This window comes from Megachile rotundata, chromosome 10 (assembly GCF_050947335.1).
Source record: "Megachile rotundata isolate GNS110a chromosome 10, iyMegRotu1, whole genome shotgun sequence".
NCBI lineage: Eukaryota > Metazoa > Arthropoda > Insecta > Hymenoptera > Megachilidae > Megachile > Megachile rotundata.
Genome location: NC_134992.1, coordinates 12,184,788 through 12,206,525, shown reverse-complemented (window position 1 = coordinate 12,206,525; position 21,738 = coordinate 12,184,788). Strand labels below are relative to the sequence as shown.

The 21,738-nt window shown below is 35.4% G+C and overlaps 2 protein-coding genes and 1 long non-coding RNA gene across 9 annotated transcripts in view; 2 read left to right on the top strand and 1 right to left on the bottom strand.

The window, feature by feature from the left end:
• Myo81F (unconventional myosin 81F) overlaps nucleotides 1-4,767 on the top strand; it is a 37,341-nt gene extending 32,574 nt beyond the window's left edge. For all 3 annotated transcript variants that reach the window (XM_003705367.3, XM_012290224.2, XM_076536218.1), the window contains one exon: nucleotides 71-4,767. In XM_003705367.3, the coding sequence (XP_003705415.1) occupies nucleotides 71-283 (213 nt within the window). In that variant the 3' untranslated portion in view covers nucleotides 284-4,767. The remainder of the gene's footprint in view (nucleotides 1-70) is intronic.
• A 1,616-nt stretch (nucleotides 4,768-6,383) lies between these two features.
• Nucleotides 6,384-21,716, bottom strand: Pkc98E (Protein kinase C). Of its 5 annotated transcripts, XR_013039540.1 has the most exons (10): nucleotides 20,455-21,712; nucleotides 19,462-19,522; nucleotides 19,177-19,402; nucleotides 18,269-18,300; nucleotides 17,607-17,677; nucleotides 17,368-17,509; nucleotides 16,717-17,286; nucleotides 16,045-16,640; nucleotides 11,910-15,960; nucleotides 6,384-11,758 (listed from the first exon to the last, which is right to left on the bottom strand). XR_013039540.1 is itself a non-coding variant. In XM_076536245.1 (9 exons), exons 1-9 carry the CDS (start codon nucleotides 20,782-20,784, stop codon nucleotides 15,796-15,798), a joined length of 2,181 nt encoding a protein of 726 aa, XP_076392360.1. In that variant the 5' UTR covers nucleotides 20,785-21,716; the 3' UTR covers nucleotides 6,384-15,795. The 5 variants fall into 5 exon arrangements, 4 of the variants coding, with proteins under 4 accessions (XP_076392360.1, XP_012145623.1, XP_076392361.1 ...); XM_076536245.1 differs by having other exon boundaries at nucleotides 6,384-15,960; nucleotides 19,177-19,390; nucleotides 20,455-21,716; XM_012290233.2 differs by having other exon boundaries at nucleotides 6,384-15,960.
• LOC143265238 (uncharacterized) overlaps nucleotides 12,811-21,738 on the top strand; it is a 35,053-nt gene continuing 26,125 nt past the window's right edge. Inside the window, exon 1 of the long non-coding RNA XR_013039557.1 lies at nucleotides 12,811-12,951. This is a non-coding gene — a long non-coding RNA (uncharacterized LOC143265238). The remainder of the gene's footprint in view (nucleotides 12,952-21,738) is intronic.

The following is a 21,738-nucleotide window of genomic DNA, read 5'->3' as shown; positions in this document are numbered from 1 at the left end:
ACTTGATGCTGTACATTTCACTAAACACTTGATGCTATACATTTTACTGAATACTTAATATATATTTCAGGCACACCAAATAGCGAATTTAATTCGCGAGTACATGGATGTTCTTCAGTCACCACCAGAAGTACCAAAGAGAGACTCCGCGATAGCTCAACAAATAGCGCAACAACAGATTCAACCGCCCACGAATCTCCAAACAGCTGCCGGTGGTCGTAAATCTCGACCTGCTTCGGTGTTACACAGAGGTGCTCCAGTGATACAATCGCAAGCTAGTTAAAAGATTAGGTAACTTATTAGGTATATTTCTCCCCAACCTGATACGTGATTTCTTCTTGTATGTAACTTCCTTCTCCCCTGCATTAAACGTACACTTGCCTTTGTCTTAAATATACCTTAACTTTTTGTATTTTTATAATATTTATTTACTCGTTTAATAGTAGCGAAATAAGTTGTATGTTTCATACTTGATACGGTGTTAGTCGTCTAGTTAGCGTTTTTTTAAATCGTTCAGTATCAGGTTGCGGTGAAAAAATGTATCCAGTTATTAATGCTTTAGCGGCAGGGCCTATCAGCGACAACCGTCGCGAGGCATTAGCCTAATTTCTTTCTTCCAGTATTTATTCGATTAGCTTAGGGCTCGAGAGACGTCGAAAGAAATAGCTACCGCCGCGGAGAGAAAGTGTATATTATCGTACGGACCGACAAATAACTGCCATTACAATTTTAATGCTGGAAAGTTGTGGAAAACTTCGATTTCCATTTTGTCCGTCATTGTTGTTGCCTTTTTTACGAGCGATCATCAGTGTGTTTTATACAATTTTTGCAGGATATACAATAGTAATTGTAACACGCAATAATCGTTGAATCATTCAGTGAATATCGTTATAGTACGCTCGCTTGCAATTTAATCGTCCCTTAGCTCAAGCTTTCAATTTTACAATACAATTTTTAAAAGCTTCAAATCTTTAAACTCTGAAATTTTCAAATTATAAAATCTCTGTATTCTCAAATTTTGACAAACTTTTAAACGTTCTATAATTATGCGATAAATATTTCTGTCAGCTGAAGGAAGCTTAAGCGGCACGCGAGCGTACGTTCTCTGCATATCATTTTGTATCGTTCGACGAGACGTTATCACAATTCATTTTATATATTAAAAACGACCAATTTATTGATTTTACTTACCTTGTTAACGACTCTGTTCAACGATGACGATAATGTAAAGTTGCTATATTAGAATCGACGTTGACCTTGTGCAAAATTCGAATGCAAATTATACACTAATCACTATTACGCATAATATTCCATATAAATATAACGCAGTAGCACTGGATGTAAAGATGTATCTTGGAAAAAAGTGCTACACTGACAAAGGTTTTCGACAGGTTCAAAATGAAAGTCAAAAGATAATCTGATCTTGATTTCATAGACAATCCTTTCATGATATTGTCCCTTCTCTTGTAAAATTTTAAGACTAAAACTGGTAATAAGATTTCGATTTGCGAAGATACCGTGAAATTGCGTCCAGAGAAAAATCTGTTTTCATTTTTTTATTCTCTCTAATTCAATATCGCTCAATATCTTGGTGTGTAAATATTAAATAAATTGTTGTAACGTAACAATAGATTCCAAGCAAAATTCTCCAGTGTTCAATGATATATCAAGCTAATAGATGTAAAGCTCGCTTATACGCAAAATATTTAATAATTGTAATTTAACCCTTTCGAGTAAAACTTTTCATACGCGTAGTAAGAGGGCTAGTATAAAAAATTCTTTGAAATCTACACCGTTTACAATTCACGATAGAGGTATCGTTTTTATTAGTATCACTTTTTTGATAACGAACGTGTTCAACGCTATAACTATTATTAATTTTTCAATTTTACGATACATCTTAGGGACACAGTCAAGAAAGGGTTAATTGTATGATATAAATAATCTCTTTGTGAAAGTCGAACACTGGAGTTTATAAAAAAAAATATCGTCATTTTATTTGGACCAATATTTCATTTTCAAAATACTTGTTGGAGGATGCGAGAAATAATTTTTCGATATGTACGTGTTATTTAAGAATTGTCAGGATGAATCTTTTACATAACTATCCGCCCAGAATATTAGTCGGTTAATGGGCACTGTTGTGAAAACATTGTAACGCGCGTACTTAAAGAGAGTTAATCATGGATCAATGGCGAAGCACGTGGAACAAGATGTAACGAAAAAGAGTTAGTGTATTCTCTGTAATCTATTTATTCCGATTTTCTTTCCGGGAGTTCGGCTAAGATTCGACGAGTGCAGACAGACTGTGATCCGCTTTGGGTGTCCTTAGTCTTCGAGAGCTGTTTAACGAGTGAGACTTCGTGTTAACTAAATTAAAGAAGAGAAGAAACGGGAAGAACAGGAGAGTTTGCGTGAGAGGGAGAGAAAGATAAGAACGTGTGAGGAACGAGTTCAGAATGCGATTGCATATTTAAAAAAAAAAGGAAAAAAAGGGAACGAAATATGTGATTCCCTGTATGTGTAACTTAAGAAATAAATTATTGGTTGACGATGTTATATTGAAATATTTAAAGAAAAATGAGCGACACTGTATATACGTATAAATAAAATAGACACGCATAGACGATACGCACATACGTTACACAACTATACACGAACATCACTTTGTTGTAAACTTGGGAAAAACACGTACAAACACACGGTTTACACGCTTACACGCGATATTGAGAAAATATACATACTATTATATAAATATAAATATGAACATAAATATAAATATATAAATATATATAGATTATTAATATACTCCAGCTATGTATAAGGATACAATAAAAGAAAGCGAAGCTTTAAGCGTAATGAAATTCACTAGATCGAGCGGTGTGAAGTTCGTCGAATGTTCTCTGTCTACTAACTGTGTTTTTGGTTAGGAGAGACAAGGACGGTAAATAGGATGCTACGACAAAACACACATTCTCCCAACCAAAACTCCTCTGCGAAGAAGTAATATTTCGACAAGATTTCTTTTGCATACTACTCTCAGAAGTTTAATCTAGGTCGGTACGGAGGCCGTTTTTGGAAAAGTGGGACGCGAAAAATTTTCTTCTATAAGAAATGTTAGTTTTCAGTTCATAAAATTGTTTTGGACGAAATTGCAAAATCGGCCTCCGTACCGACCTAGATTAAACTTCTGGGAATAGTATGCAAAAGAAATCCTGTCGAAATATTACTTCTTCGCAGAGAAGTTTTGGTTGGGAGAATTCAATACATCCGAGTCGTTTGAATAACAACATGGCCGCTGGGATATCGCGCTGCTTGGTGCTGACTGGGTTCAGGCCTGGCTATACGTACATACATATGGCACCCCAGAGGGTACCGCTAAAAGGGCCCACCATTAAAAAACAGTTTGCATCAAAACTAATAGATGATAGCAATCGTATCATGATATTCTATTTTCAAATGTATTATGTGCAAACACAAAATATTAATTCCAGAAATAATATATAATAAATTAGTTATGTTTTGTTTTTTTTAACAATTTTCCCGATCTTTTCTACGATATATAATTATTTCCTTTTGAACGAATAGGAAATTATAACGAACAAATAATGAAATTAACACACTAATAAGTTAACGAAGTGATACCATAAAAATAATAGTAAAAAGAAAAGAGCAATCTTTATGGAGCGCCAATCTACGACAAAGTTTGAAAATCATATATGACACTCGGTTACACCTTGCTCTTCATTCACTTTTCTATCGATTATTGCGAAATGAGCACGTTTAAAATATTATACTTCTTTATTTTATTCTTTCGTAGCAATAGCCGATACAGAACTGTCGTCAACGATACAATTCATCCTGATGACACACTCATTCTTTACTGCGAAGAAACGTCTCATTGGAAGGGGAATTGCATTTGTACACAACACATGAACAGTCATAACCTGCCTCACTATTTCGATTTTTATTTTCATAATACGTAATTAATATTGTACGTGATTAGGATCTCTATTACATGTATTAAATATTATTGTACATGTATGCTATTAATTGCAGATGTTTTATATCTTGTAAATAACAATTATTTAAAAACACTTTGAATTTATTTTAATATTATTACTGTTAAATAATCAGGATCGGAAAAAATCAAAAACTAATAACACACTTCCAATTACAAATTAATTATTTAACGTTAAACACAAAGAATACACATATTAACTATAAGATTAATTAATAATGCCGGGATAACTTTCTCATACACCAATTTACACTGCGCGCGTTTTCATTTTACGAACAAGGAGAAGGAAGTGCATTTTTCAATTATTTTTTTTATGCATTTCTAACGAAATGCATTGCTCGCACTGCAAGATGACGCCACATGCTATATTTATTTATAATTTCACAATTACAAAAGAAAAAAAATGAAAAACGTAACATGAAAAGAAACCACGTTTCAGTGGGATCGAACCTACGACAAACAGGATGCACAGATTACGAGGCAGGACTCCTCACCTCTCAGCCAATTGTTTACTTAGAAAAGTGTCTTACGTTCCGACACATAACAGACTACGACGTAAGATGTTACGCGTACATCGATGACTTTACTCCAATAAGATATTGCAAGTACATATAACTGAAATTACGTCGTGTTTGGTCTCATTTTAATCAGGAAAATGTCACGAATATGATGAAACAAGTTGTATACAAAATAGATCAAAAATAAAAAAGTTAGCAATGCATAAGCATTGCAAACAATTGAACAGACTTTTGATCTTTGCCGACTGCCACGACCGCAGTGTCTCTTTCTTCTTCACTCGCTATCCTCCTCTACGTCAGAAACTTTTATCGTCAAATCTAAACCAGTAATTATGCTTCAAATTATATCGTGTTTGGTCTCATTTTAATTAGAACAACAAGACGAATACGATGATCAAAGTTTCATTCACGAAAAACCAAAAATAAAGAATTTTGATTTTTGAATGCAAAAGACAAAACACGCACGAGTCTTTCTTGTTTGCCGACCAATTCAACATTCTATCTGTCTTTCTTTTCCATTTGCCGATCTCTTTCACGTTAAAAATTTTAATCACCCGAAACACATTACATATTTCCTATACCTGACCTTTGAATATTTTTCTCTTGCAGGAATAGTATTAAAGCAATCACATAAATTATTTTTGTATATAACATTCTTTTATCATTAAATCTATATCTATCTTACAAAATATGTAGAGTTATGGTAATTATTACAAACAGTGCATTTTATTAAAAAAGTCTTTTTATTATTCATATGCTTTATTTATAAATTTTTGTCTCTTATGTTTTTAATACAACTAACTATTTCGTCTCGTAGTAGCAATCGATTTTTCTCTTATATCTGCGTTATTTCTTCCGAGGAACGTGCAAATGTATATACATCTTATATTTCATGCGATACGGTATCTTCTTCGAACCAGTTTAGCATATATGATTTCAGACTAAATAATAAATAAATTATTCATAAATCTTGCGCCGAACGTCCATCGCAGCCAAATTTTGAATTAGTTGTACGTGAAAAAATGACTAATTTGCTGAAAAAACAAACTAACAACCATAAACGGTTATTAAAAATATATTCTTTTATTTCCATAAAATTGCAAAACAAAAATTACATGTGCATACATCCGCATATAAAAATTTTTTAAAAATCGATGCCGCGGGCGCCCGCCGACCTTGCTACGGCACCATCGTTTCGCCACGCGTGCCAGAAAACGAATTTTGCCTCGTCTCGTGAAAAGAAAGATACATTGGAGAGACAAGGATCTATCTATCCTTGTCTATAGCTTCCCAGTTCGCCACCAGAGGTCCCCATTATCGGATTTTGGCTTTCTTGAAAATCATGGCATTACGCTTAATATTGCAAATAACGATGGTTTGTTTCTTCTCGTCCATTGGCATCTTTGATCTCTCGAAAACGATGTTCTTTTAAATTAGTTGTACGAGCGGGAAATTCAAATCGAGCAAATCTACTTTCATGTCAACCTCTAATAATTATTAGAAATATACTTGTAATAAATTTATTACATATTATTAGGAATATACTTGTAATAAATTTTCTGTATATTACTAATATTGTCTTTCGAGGTATTTGTATCAATTTGAATTCGACCGCCATACTTCTACACTACGCGCATGCGCACTCCCGATTCTTTTGACTTTGGCATTTAAATTGGTAGAGTCTCTCTCTAGGTGGTTTTCTTGTCACAACCTACGTTGCTTACTTAACCTATCTCTTTTCTTTATTCTTAAATCATTAAGTTAAATTCTAAAATGTCTTAAGTAATTCGGGATTGAGGAAAGTAAGCAATAGCGGGGTAAAGAAATGTCAGACAAACATCTGGTCGTTTCAAAATTATTTTTTATATTTCAGTAATCCGATTTTGTTCACGTAACGTACATCGAAAGAAACATCGAGTGCAAAGGGTTTTGCTTATCGTACTATATTAGCCTCGTATAGGACTCACTGTTTTGTCACAGAACATCAAAAGCGTTTCATGCAATGCTGTCCTCTCGTCACGCGGTTAAGCCGGTGAGAACGAGAGACAGATCTTCGTCGATCGGGGACCGGTAAATGTATTTCCGACGCAATTTGCACGAAATCAACAACTCAATTAAACAACACATACACACGAACGCGTGTTTATACTTCCGCTCGTTCTTTCGGCGCGTATTAAAATGCACTCGTCGCAGGCGAGTATTTTAATACATCGTATTTAAATGCCGGTCGGTAAATGTGTTCTCTGCGCGAAGCAAACGCGGGAAATGCTCGCGAGATTATAAAATAGGAATGCTTCGTAACGAAATAGAAAATAAGAAAAGAAGAGGGAAGTAAAAGCATGGGATTCGTGCAAACTTAAGTAAAAATACATTGACAATCGTTAGAATTTACAATACGCGTATAACGAATCATAGCTAAGAGAGTAATAGTCGCCATATACAATAACTTCCGGTTGTGCCGTTTCCGGGGTCGAATCGAGAAGTCTCCGAAATGCAACGATGCTTGTACTTCTACAGGTAAAACTTTATAAATGCTTTCCTCTGCTAATAACATAACCAACAGTCGGTTAAAACATTTGCCAATATTTTCAGATTTTTTCTCACCACGGTAATACGATCGAAACCGAGCCATCTTGGTTACGCTTATCGGCAGATGCGATTTTTGCACACGAAATCACCGCTCCCCAAGCAACGAGTAACAAGTGCCGACTCCGATATATTACCGAGTTAAGGAAAATTAGAAGCGGGTAGGTTTCTCTGGGAATTACTAATAAAAATTCCTCTAAATTAATCTTACTATAAAATTAAGGTTACAAAATGGAAGAATTAGGAATAGTTTTAAAGCTATCGTTATTCTAATGTTCGAACGAAGAACTCATGAAAAGGATCAACCCTATGACTACCTCTATATTCCCAAGAGAAAGCTACCGCGCTTCTCTCAGGTTCTAACACGAAAATACAAAAGGTCCGATAAAAGATAACGTTCGCAATCTGTGATCGCAGCGAGACATCTCGACTCGAGACAGAAACGTTAGATATATCAATATTCAGCACCATATAACACTTCCGTAAATCGCTATTTAAACTCACTACGGTTAACGATATATAAATACAATCGAGAAATAAATAATGTTCATTTGTAACATTCGCTAATACGAGTTTCATCGGCGCACGAGCAGTTAAACTCTATTTAATCGCTAGCAAAAAAGGATCAGTCTGACACAAAATTACTTAGATTCTTGCAACTAGGTACAAAGAGAACTAGACACAAGGTGAACATACAAAACGTGAATCCAATGAAACGTCTACCCGTGCGCTTTTCTATCACATTTAGAAATTAGACTTCAACTCTGCAACAATCACTGATGTTTCAACATTGGGAATAGGCTCGAGAGAGTCAGGTAGATCTCGCCAGAAGGAAACTGCGACTGGACGTGTTTGTGGTTTCTCGAGGAAACTACGAAGCTCGATAATAATCGATGAAACAGGGAAACACTGGATTTCGATCGCTCTTACAGGAATCGGACTTTTAAATAATTAAACGTCGTCCATGTTTGATACAAAGTTCGCAAGCTGTTCAGACGTAACTAGACTCTTATACTCTTCTCGCCCGGGAACATTCGTAAACTCTAATCGAATAAAGATTATCGAAACGCAATTATTACGGTATACTCGCAGACTGTACACGTTCCAGGTTCTTTAAATACTAATGGCGCAATTTATTTGCAGGAAACTCGTGGACGACAGAGTTCGGTGCAACGTACTCTTCTTTCGGTCGGGAGTCCAGGGAGAACTTAGAATAGGAATTTGGAAGTTTGAGAATTTATGCCTTCAGAAATTCGAGGATTTATAGACTCGAGTAATGCTTCAGTTAATTTGAAAATATCGAAATTTCGTAGTTGAAGAACTCAGGGTTTGCAAATTCCCTTAACCGAAAGAAGCTTCCGTTGCACTCGCAATATATTCTGTAGACCGTGTGCTGACAGGGCATTACTGTATTAAAAATAAAAACCAAAAATCTCCTTAAAATAGCAAAATAAGGGAAGAAATTTTTGAATATCAAACATCGACTATTGAGAATAGTGAACAGAATTAGATAAAAATTGTGCTTGTGAGAGATCGAAACATAGTTATTTTTCTTAAGGATCATGAAACGTTGGAAAAGGATCATATTCTCAAGTTACGAAAAACACGCACAAGGAGCTTTCACAGAATCTACAATCGGTAACATATAATGCGCACGCTATTTAACGAGACATTTTAAATACAACTAACACAGCGATCGCTACCCGCTAGAGCATCAAAATCTCGGCTCTTCTTCCTTTCATTCTTGTTCTTCGATCGTACGGACGGTAGCTTTCGTCGGAGAATAAGATTCTCTTGATTATACATATGTATATATATATACTCTTTGAAAAAAAGCACGCGTAAATCAGTTTCCAGTCCGATTTCTGACTGTTCGTTCGTTTGTGAAGACGGACCTATTCGAGTTAGTCTGAAAAAGCTTGCAATGTGAAAAGCACATGCCTTTTCAGAATTCTCAATTTTCTTTCGAGTTTTCAAATATCAATGGTCGTTTTACCCGCCAAAAGATTAAACGTAACATTCAAATGAACTCTATTTGTGAATTAAAAATTGTTGATAATTATGTAGAATGATCTCATTTGTTTTAAGGACTTTGATATATATTAGATGTTACAAAGATCAATGTCAGCTATTATATTAAAGAAATCTATACATTCCTCAATAAAAAGTTGCATGATATAGACTCTTTTTATATTGTCATAGAACAAGCTACAATGAAAAATTGGAATTGGCAATATAATAATTTGTACAATGGTGCACCACTAATAAATGTTTACGCTACGACAGTAGGCGAGCTACTGTTATTGCTGCGCACTGCGCTCATATATATAGTGGGGGGCCGCCAGTAGGATGCGTGCGCAACGGTGACCGGGGTGGGGGGAGACTACTTACGCGCACACGAGTCGCGGAGCATCATTAGCGCATGTGCGCTGCGAGGTGAAACATGTGTGTCATACGTAAATGACAATATACTAAAAGTCCACTGTATAACTCAAAGTACAAACTGACCATCATAATGTATATCAAAGTCATTAAAAAAGAGGTCTGAAAAGATTATTATATATTGTCAATATTTCAAAGGGTCCCTTGACAATACTTAAATATGGACAATGTTGTATTAATATAAACTGACCGTGAATTTAGGAATTTGGAAACGTGCAGTCGTCGACAGTTTTGGAATATTGACAATATTCATAAACGCCCAATAGGTCTACCTCCATCGTACGATATTAAACAATGATTCCAACTGAAATAGCCTAAAATTTTGTGCGTGAATGAATCTGTTTTCACGTGTGTGTATGTGCGTCGAGAAACGAGATGAAACTTGAAAGCATTGAAAAAAATCGATTCGATGAAATAATTGATTTTTGTTGTTGCTTTTAAGCTTCATATACGAACACAATTACACGAGCCAGTTGTAACTGATGGTACTTTATGTAGTCAAAGAGGACCTGTTTCTCGTATATCCAACGCTTTTTTTTTTCTAATTTCTCCCGTATCTAAACTATATTCACACGATTTTACATTATTATTGTTATTACTATATCGTTATTATTAATATTATTATTACAAAGTATATCATCGTGATCGACAGATATGATGATTGCTTAACACACACGAAAGAGGAGCCGGTGGTGGTGATTGAATGCGATTTCGAAAGGCTTTCTCGAAGCATGTTGTTCTCTTTTTTAGAATATCTTTTACCCAACACTGTGCACAGGCGATATTAAGTACGGTATACAGAATTTATTTTTCTCGTAATCTTTTTTTTATATTTTTAGATTGTTTTTTTTTTGTACGGCTTCCTGATATCTTTCAGACCCAGGATAAAATCCACGATGTTCGTTCGTTTTCAGCGACGTTGGTCCCTTTTTGTTGTTATTTTTTCTTTTGTAATTCTCGCGTTCTCGGAACGAAAAGTAAACCAAGATCGTTGAAATGGAAAGAAAAATGACGGATTTTAACACAGGTCTGAAGAAACATAAAGAATACGACGTATGTCTAATTGTGATATTTTATATTAATTATACGTCATATATATTTATAAATATATGATATTTATATATATATATTTTTTTTTTTATTCTTGTCGCTTATATATATTTATAAATATATACATTTTCTATCTTCCTCGTATTTATATATTTATACTTATATTTGTAAAAAATGATACGTGTACATACGCACGTACATGTATCATTTTTTATAAATTATATTCTAAAAAGGAAAGGTACCACCATCGATAGTCACGTGTGACCCTACTTAGAACTGTATATTGCAACAATATTAATTCTCTTTTATCATCTTCTTAATTTATATAACATAATTTATATATATATCTATATTTATTTATAACTTTATGTACCACTTCGTGTACTAAATTTACGTACACCAACGTTACTTTTGTTGCCTAATTGTTGGCTCACTTTACAGTTCATCGACGAAGCAACGTTTTCCCGCGTTTTTTCAACGAACCAACGTGTCACGTGATTTCCGGTTCACGTGGCACCCATGGTACGGTAACGCGATACTAACCTTCGTCGATGATGAAAACAACTTGTCGCTTAAAACACGTCCTATTTAACACGATTGACTAGCGATTACACAAATTCTCACAGGGAAAATTGTTGCTGTTGTTTTTTTTTTATCTTTTTTAGGGTTAGAGGAAGTTGGCGGTTTGTAAAGAGTACTATCGTCCGCAGCAGTTTTATTTTTATCGCTTTACCGTAAATTTCAAATTGTTTTTCTCGCGGAAAATTTTTATACACCGGCAGAAACCGTAACGATAGTTCTCTTTACGAAGAGAATTTTAGAAAAGAACGAATTTCGTTAACAAAAATATACAAAAAGCTCTAAAACGACGACGTGGGGAGAAATGGTCAGATAAAAAAAAAAGAGGTTTGCGAAAAATTATAAAAATATATGTACGTATCTTCAACTAACATTAATGCAACTTAGCCGCGTGCAATTTCGAGAATACTTGTTCAAAATTACAAATACTGTAAAATAATATGATAAACGAAACGTCACACGTTTCAAAACAAAATATACATATATCTTACTTAAAAGAAGAAAAGAGGTATTCCGTTTTTGTCAGCTCGATGATCGTTGCGATTACAAATTTTTCCTCGTTCTAGAACAAACAGATCGATATTCGATCATTAAACAACTTTTTTTTAACGAATACTATCTTTCATTTGGTAATCTCGACGGATCAGAATTCGTAAAACTGGCAAAACTTATTTTTCTACACATAACCACAAAGTCGAAAGAAATCGATTTACCTTGCTCGACGTATCGATGTGTTTAGGACGGCAATCGTTACGTTCTCTTTTATCTGGACACCACTTTCACCGAGCATCGAGAATTATATTTTCGACAAAAACGGATTTACAACCGAATGAGACACATCTAACACACGACGCGTAAAAAATTAAAAGAACATCAATAACGACGATAAAGTGCTTGCTTTCTCTTTTTGTTTTTTTTTTTAACGCGTGGAATAATCGTTACACGTAGCGATTGGACCGATATCGATACGTACCGAAATTTTAGATGCTTGTTTTTAATTATCGATAGAGTTTTCTTCGACCGATACCACTACTTTGAATCAAAATTTGATACTTCACGAAGATATCGACACATTTTGACATTTACGTTTTTAATACCGCTCGATACCAGATCGAAATTTCTGGATTGGCATCCAATAGTATCGACGCGGTATCAGTCCCAATATTATACGATCATTCTAAGCGTAACGATACACCGTATATAATAGTAATTGCCTATTCGAACAACGCACAAAACCGTCTTTTTTCTTTTTTTTTAAGCGTAGGCCGGACTAACTTGTCTCTCGAGCATAAAACAATAACCTCCGTAGCCCGAAATATCGAGCCAAATTGGCCTCTGCGTTCTCGTTCTGACTAGATTTACGATAAGTAAGTGTACAAACATCGATGAATCGACTGCTGTTCCATGTCGATCAGATCATTTTTCTCACGTACAATTCTTCTACGAATAATACACGTTAATAGAACTATCGACTTGTTGCGATTCGAGGACCATTTTACGTATTACGAAATAAGTATAAATTCTATGTGTCAACAATAAGTTTACAAAGAGATTCACCGACGACACGGACGCAGCACTCGAGGTTTGGTACACGGAGAGTGACATCGACCCATCGATCGATACATCGACAGGATACTACGATCACTGGTCAGTAATTATTGCTATGCAAGCAAAAGCCGTAAAAAGGTTTACGATCAGCTACATTTATACATGCGAATGACCATCGCACGATACGGCTCTCTTGAAAGCGGCATCGTGAGTAGACAATATACTATATTTTACATACATTAATTCTCCTTGTACTTTCTAAGATCGTGCGACAAGTATCATATGTCGTGTCGTGGGTTTGGAATACGTATTGTTTTTTAATCATTTTGATCGTGTCTCGATACTCTACGCGTTCTTTGCACTTCGAGTTCTGCACAAGCTCGAAGTACACAGAGGGCAGCATCTCGACCGGTACAAAGCGATTTTATTTTTATTTTTTGTATCTTCACTGGATCTAATATATTACTCGTTCAACGAAAGATTCGCCACCTCCAGTTTTCTGTCATATACACTGCGGACAAAAATACGTCCATAAGGGGAAGAAATGATAATAGGAAATATACAAGATTCTTGCCCACTGAGTGTACACGTTATGCGCATACCGCATGCGCAGATAACACGTAACATGTGCATTTATGACCTAACCAATAAGAACTGACATGCGCGCGGAATCCTGATCTTTCGTTGAACGAATAATGCGACATAAAAACGTACAATACGATAATTATTCACGACACCGAATTAATGCATCCTGTCGTCAAAACGAGTCGCTAGATTACAAAATCTGGGGCTGAGAAGTTTTCGTCGCCTAGCGACTCGTCGCGCGACAGCGTTAAAATATTTTCTCTCTTGCGCGCCGCAGTTCGAATTTACGTTGACTAAAACGTATTTATTAATTACTAGTTGTTACGCTATTATTACTAATTACCGTTTAAATTCTCTCTTTTTAAAACTATCAACGACGACTCGAAGTTTACACCAAGGATCGATGATCGAATCGAAATGTGGATCATGATTCATTCGCGATTCGATAGGGACATCTTTGATGGAAACTCCAACTTATAGAGTATTTTACTTATATTTTCTTTTCCCTCTGCTCTTTAAAACATCCAAGAAATCGTTCTCCCTTATATCGCGGATAATTTTATCGTCCAACCCGTTTCGGTTGGAAACTCGACTCAGCGTGTAACCGTTCATCGATTTCTATTTTGAAAACGTGCTTCGAGCGTTTCTGCACGCCGCAAATAAGGCTTGACTATTTGATCACTTAATACGCTAAAGAGCTTTCAGCCATTTCCTAATGGTTTTAAGTACACGAAATTGATGCTTCAAGCTTTAAAGAACACCTAACTAGAGACAACACGTACGAAGATTCTGGAAGGTGCATCAATATCGCTAGGTGGACATCTGTTTTTCTTTTTTTCTCTTTTTTTTTACTCTGCGCATCAAGTTCGATCACTTCGAGTCTTCCTTTGTCCACTGTATTTCCCCTCTTCTCTTTTTTGTTATACTTTAGGCGTATATTAAAATAAGTTAAGGTTATACGTGTTACACATACGTATATGTATATATATATATATTATATTATTTTGTGTTAAGTTTGACGGTTGACCACCAGTGGACTCCGTCGCGTCTATTATCACTTAAAATTCTATATTTCTTTTTTTTAAGTATGAAACACCATGACCACCTGGTCAGATCGTATCCTGCTCGATCTTCACCACGCGAGCATGGCTTTAATGTTGTATTATTTTAAACTCTATCGGAAAAGCGCTGCGAGATGACCCTCTGGGATTAAAGCTCAACGAAAAGTTTTAGTCCGTTCGAATTCTCGTTCGAACAGGAATACAACTTCTCGTTTTTTTTTTCTTTCTTTCTAATTAGTTATTCTATACTATGTTCGTATGCACAGGATTTACAGACTCGACATTTATAATTGCGCCTGCTGGTTTTACTTAAAACTTAAGCCCAGCTTACGTTTCAGTCTTGATCACTAGTGATTCGACACACTACGCTAAGACTCCTAAAACTCGACTTATTTTTTAAGCAATATTCTTGGAATAACTCGATCATCTTATTTCTGCCACGATAGAAAAACTCATGATTTGTAATATGAAACTAAGTACATACGTAAATGTGTAAGCGTTAAAAAAAAACACGTAAGTGTCAAGTCTTTATAACGTGATAAACCATGAGTCTGTAAATCAGAAGATACTTACATGTTCCAGTAGAACTGAGTCGTGAGAAAAAACTTGTAACTTCAATATTTTTTGTTATCTTTCAGACTCAAGGTTGTTCCTGTGCAAATTACTTGTTCGTCATTGGTATAAAACGTTTAGAGGAAATCCTCTATAAGCGCTCTGAGAGGAAACGAAATATACGATTAAGAAAAAAGTTCTTATCGATTCGAATCCTTTTCCTCCATTCTCTAAATAGTTCTGTAGAGTTTCTAACAGTATTTATACATAATTTGTAAGAATATCAATTCAACAGAAATGATCAGATCGCCCAGCGATCGTTATCGCCATGCCATTGAAAATGACTTTCTTTGCTGCGTTTCTTTTTTGTACTAATTCCCTTAATCAGTATTTGATTCCAAAGTACATTTTTTAATCATCGTGAATTGGATCTCTCATTAGCGTTTCCTCTCGAACATGCCCTAGTCTTTTGGCTTTTCAAAATAAAAATTAAAAGAAAACGACGATTTTGTCAGACCTTGAGACAGACTTCGATCCAAACACGTTTCTTCTCGTGCCAAATTAGCGTCATACTTGTAATCAATATTCCTGCAAAGATGTTGTAGAAAACAGAACGAAGTTTCCAAATTTCTTCACGATCTCCATCACTTTTTCCCGATAGCTTGAACGTTGCTTCCAATGATAAAAAATTATCTCCGATGGAGATCAAATACAAAGGAGATTCCGAGCAGCTTCATAAACGCTGATATTCAGCTTTGCAGATTGGCACGTTCACCAATTTTCCAAGCAAGAAGCATTGAAATGACATTAACATTGTATCCTCTTTCTCGTTTACTCAATTTGTTCTTACTTTTTACTGCGCTCCAAACCTGGCTGGGTTGAAGTCTTTGTTGATGAAAGAGAAGCCTTGGAATTCCTCTTGATTGATATAGTTCACTTCTTCTGGATTTTCCGGTGTCAGTACAGGATCTTCTTTCGTGAATTCTGTGTCGAAGTTCATGGCATCTTTTTTACTTTTCTGAAAAGTTTATAGGAACATCGTGAAATAATTTAATATTAAATTCAATTTAATATTGCATAGAATCAATTTTTATGAACTTACAATTTTTGGCCTAATCGGTGGTTTTACTTTGCGCGCTTCGAGAGCGTCCCAGTCCATTTCTTGAAAAAATGGATGGGCTTTTATAGCGCTCTCGCCACCGTTAGCAGCAACGCAGCCTAATCTTTTAGCAGGATTCTTTGTCATAAATCCTTTCAAAATAGACACTGCTTCTTTCGAGATCCAAATTGGGTAAAGCACGTCGTCTCGCAAAATAGATTCGAATAAATCATCTTCGTTATCCGCTTCAAAAGGTGGTTGACCAGCCATCATTTCGTACATTAAAACGCCTAATGCCCACCAATCGACGCTGGCGCCATATTGCAATTCTTGAAGAATTTCGGGTGCAATATAATCGGGAGTTCCACAAAATGTCGACGTAGTTGTGTTCCCTTCAATGATACCCTCTTTACACATTCCAAAATCTGCTAATTTACAGTGACCTTCCTGGTCGAGTAATATATTGTCCAATTTAAGATCTCGGTATATAACATGATGTTTATGAAGAAATTGCAATGCAAGTGTAACTTCTGCTGCGTAGAAACGTGCTCTTGCTTCATCGAATTTTCGAGCTCTCTGAATATGGAACATTAAATCACCTGGAACAAATAAAAATAACAGGTTAATTGTTACTTTAATATTACTAAGTAATTAATAATTTTTATCAATATTTACCTCCGTTCACGTACTCCATAACAAAGAACAACCGATCGCTTGTCTGAAAGCAACTGTGAATAGCAGTGAGGAAAGGATGCTTTGCTGCCAACGTCAAAATTCGCTTTTCCGTCATTGTACAGTCAACATCATCGTCTTGTATAATCGCATCTTTTCTTAAAATTTTCACGGCGTATACTTCATCAGGATTAGCTTTTCGTTCTACAAGCATCACTTTTCCAAAACTACCTTTACCAAGAACTTTGATAAAATTAAAATCTTCGATACCAAATTTTCTAACTTCATTCTCACTAACAGGTACTGCATTTTCACTAACGATAACTGGCGTTTCTTCTGTTTTTTGTTGAACTGTTTGCGAGTTATCGGTTGGCAACGTATTTGTGACTGTTACAGTTTTGGATGTTTCACCAGATTGACAAGTTGTTGTTCTATAATTAATCTTTGGAGTTTTTATTTGTTTATCTGGTGATATATTCATTGTACTTAAAATCTCAGCCATAGCTTTAGTATCAATACCACAGTTATTTGCTACATTCTTCTGACATCTTTTGTGAACATTCATATCACAAGCTGTATAAGACAAAAAATAAATTCAGCTGTACAGTTATACAAATCTTCTTATTCATAAAAAATAGGTTAATGAAAAATTACCTTCGCATTGTAAACCTTGTCTATACAAGCCATACAATAGTGAACCACAATGGTCACAAAAAGTAAATCTCTTGAAATTGTGAACAACAAAACGGTGTGGCATATCTATACTGAAACGTGGACTTTCTGTATCTTGACTTGACTGAAATCCAGTATCAATAAAATATTAGATCATTCATCTTTATGGCATATAAGACAAGTAGTATTAAAAACATGAACACAAAATAAATTGTTATTACCTCGTCTCTCATGCCTGGGCATTTTGTAATAACTAACTTGTGGCACCTCTTATGAACAACGCATGTGCAAACTGAAACATAATAATTTCTAATTTAATACATAAACTTTCGTACACATACAACATTTAAGTATAGCATGACCAAAGCTGGCTGCATGCGTGATTAAACGCACTGATTTAAGATGACAAGCATAAATAAAATTTGGTGGATGTTGTGATAGTCTTGCCATAGAAACAGTATAAGCTTGAACATTAAAAATAGAATATGATTTCTAAGGATGTGATAAAATGAAACCACTGAAACCTGTTAATGGTTTGTTATACTTTACTTAAAAACATGCAATGAAATATTTCCCCCTCATGTTAAATCACAGGTAATACAGTTTGCATTAAGAACTTGAATAATGGATTACAGATATTAAGTTTCATTTTGCAAGTATTGTTACAGAAAGCACAGCATCAAGTATTGAACCATGGGCCAAATTAAATGTCAAAAACTCATTTTTAAATTTAATTATGAAACTTTCTGAATGTTCTAAATAGTTTAATTTTTTTTAGCTAAGTACACATACACACACCTAGATAAACATATGTTCACACAAAGGTAGAGCAAGCATATATATAATTATAATATCTGTTAATAACGTGTATGTGTCTTCTCACCTTGACACTGATAGCCCTGCTTGCCCAAGCCCCTGAAATACAACAGACAAAACACATCACATCATCTCCTTGTAACCCTCATAAAACACATACGTATGCTTTCTTGGGCCATGAACCATAATTAGATGTTTATGCTATTCTTTCAAAAAAAAGATTAGAAGACTATTGCCATTTTATTTGTTTCTACCTTACATTTTTTTAATATAGTCTTAAAATTATTTTATGATTATACCAAAGAATTATTGTATATAAATACTACAACACAATGTTAATTTGTAAATAATTTCACCAAACAGTATACGTAGTATGTGCTTGCAAAACCAATGCATGCAGCCTATTCGTGGTTAAATAACTGATTTCATTAATATATATCTACTATTACTTAACTATTATCTTACCATACAGAGGAAGAGACAGAAAAGAATGTTTGAAAGTTTGAAGCCAGTATATCTAACATGTTTGTTATATATTCATTTTGATACTCCAGATACCATGTTACATGTTAATAAGTTAATTGAAAAATTATTCATTATACATTTGTTATAATGTTTGGTCATACAAAATATCTGTGTAATGTTTAGAAAAGCTATATATTTTTTGTACGATAGTACCATAAATTATAAAGAACCAAAAACCCAAACATGCAACACCTTTAAACTTATCCAAAATACCCAAACTCCACATTAATTTGGTGCGCAATGCATTTTATACGAATTAATTTGAACACAAAAGTTAGTTAAAGTTATTTTAATTGCACTCATTTTTCAAAGCACGCACACCAAATTAAACCCACAATATTTATATTATGAAATGATTTAAATTAGTAAATGTATTGAATTAATGTTAGTGTGCTCGTGAACTAAACCCTAAGCAAAATATTATTGAAATAATTTTGCAAAAAAACATACCATATAAATTCACGGCAGTGAGAACAGAAAGTCGGTTGCCTCAGGAAAGTAGCCATAAATTTATGACCATTTGCTTGATGAACTCTGCGTCGCATTGCAAACCTTCGCCGATTGAAACCCTGTCGTTCTTTGAACTCCCTCCTGGGTTCTTTCCCAGCAGTGATGCTTCCACCACCTCTGCCTCCGATACCTGCTCCATCACTTGTACCACAGCCTGTTCGTTGATCTAAAATTTTAGTATGAAAATATACCCTACATGCAATATTCTAACTACACATTCCTTACCTTGATCATTCCACTTTAAGTCAATCCTAACCCTGAGTTTTCCTTGAGGTTCAAGGTCAACCTAAAATAAATTTTGTTTTATATTGATAATTTATAGAGGATATTATTTTGAAGTAATTACTATACACGCAACACATTTAAAGTAGGTAACAAACTATAAATTATCCCTTCAATAATAAGAGTTATACGCAAATGATAACAGAAGTACACCTGGTTTCCTTTTTAGACATTGATATGTAAAAGATGTAAAATGATACCATATTAGAAGAGACTAAGATATATGCAGTTTCTACATTCAAAACATATGAGATACTATTTTGATAACCATACAACTGAAACATCACTGACACTTTACAAGTATATAATCTTTATGCATTTGTAACATTTTAAAGAAACTCTATAACTCTAACACTGACACTTTACAAGTATATAATCTTTATGCATTTGTAACATTTTAAAGAAACTCTATTTTTAATCATTAAATGTTTCATATGTAAGAAATATCTATCTCCTCCCTTTCTTTACTTTAATTTTCATTGACATAATCTTATCAGTCTGCCTTGAGTTGTACTATAATGACATAATAACAAATGTACACAAACATAGATTATACATTTACTGTACACATGTCTATTAGTAAGGTGTGCTGAAATTAACAGAGTCCAATCAATCATAAATAACAAATTCAACTTTGCGAACATATAAATGTACAAATACATATACTTAGGAATGAAACCAATAAAAAATAGATACATAATACATTCTGTATGTAATAAAGGATCATGAACATGAAATCAACTTATCAACTTAGTGTAGTTATAAGAAAAAGAATAAATTAAAAGTTGAGATTCATAAACATATCAATATACAAATATATATACTCCAGAATGAAACTAATACAAATAAAGATGCAGTACACGCTGTAACTATGGTGAAAAAATTGAAGAAATTTGCGAGTTAGAATGAAAGAGAATAATCATAGTCGAAACCAACCCAAAAATCCGCAGGTTTGTCATTTCTGCTGACAAGTTCCTCGAAAGGGATACTGCAATTGGCGACGAAATAATCCGGCGGTAATGCCGCATCGTGGAAGACAGTGAGTCCAAGCATCACCGCGTCTTGGACTTCGTGGGTGAAACTCTCGTTCCATACCGGATCGAAGGTTTTCGGTTTGGTGGAGGAGCGATCAAGATGATTCTCGTCAACGTCGAGTTGAACGTAAGGATCGAGTATAGGTTCATCCTGCCAGAACTTGCGTTGCTTGTTAGTCGCCCTAAGTCCGACCGCTTCGCATATTTGGATCTTCATTGTCCCGGTGAACATTGTGAATCGGTTATGTGACCCGGTATTGCCAAGAAGGGTAGGACAGAGGACGGACGACCCAGTCGACGGGCTGTCACGCCTGTCGACGAGCTGACACTCGGAATTGTGCGATCAGGTTATCCAGATTCGATTCAACTTATCGGCGGAAGTTGACTCAACTCTGTTACGCTTTACCAACGAGTTTCGAGATGAAAACGATCGCTGGAAGGTTCGATATACAACACGATATCGAAACCTCTGAATGACTTCACAAATAAGGTTCCCGCGGTAAATACGACCTTCCGTAGAAATGTGTGGCGCACCGCTTCGAATATCTCGTTCGACGAGCCTTCACCGATACTTTCTTTCTCTCTTTATCTCGCTTGTCCAAGTTTCTTCCCCTTCTCTCTTTTTCCTCTTCCCTTTCCCTTTCCCTTCGTCACCGCCACCAGCACCGTTCAGTTATAAACACTCGACTCTTGTCGCGTTCACGCATAACAGGCACGGAAACGGAAGCAAAATTTGCGGTGCCAGCAACAGGAGGAGCCTGTAGTCAAAGTCGACACTCAGAGGAGGTGGATGCAGGACGAGCGAACGAGAGGCGATGCTGCTTATTGCGAGGCGCCCCGTTCGCGAGTGCAAGACCTGTCCGTCTATTCCCGATCTCCTGAGAGCCATTAAGCTCCGTTTTCTCTCTTGGTTACTACTTCTACGTTTCTCCTTTGGTCTACGCGTCACTCAAATCGATTCGAACACGAGTTCCACATCGGAGAATCTTGTTTCGCGGTTTAGAAACAACGACGTATCGCGATAAGCACTCGTTTATCGTCCCTGGACAACCCCACCGACCCGAACCGCTCGATTGGTCACTCCGCGCTTCGTCTAAACTCGATCTCGACCTCGGATGCCTTTCGGAATAACTCGTGCATTTTCGCCGAAAGCTCAGGCTGCGTTTTCACCCGCGAATGGAAGACT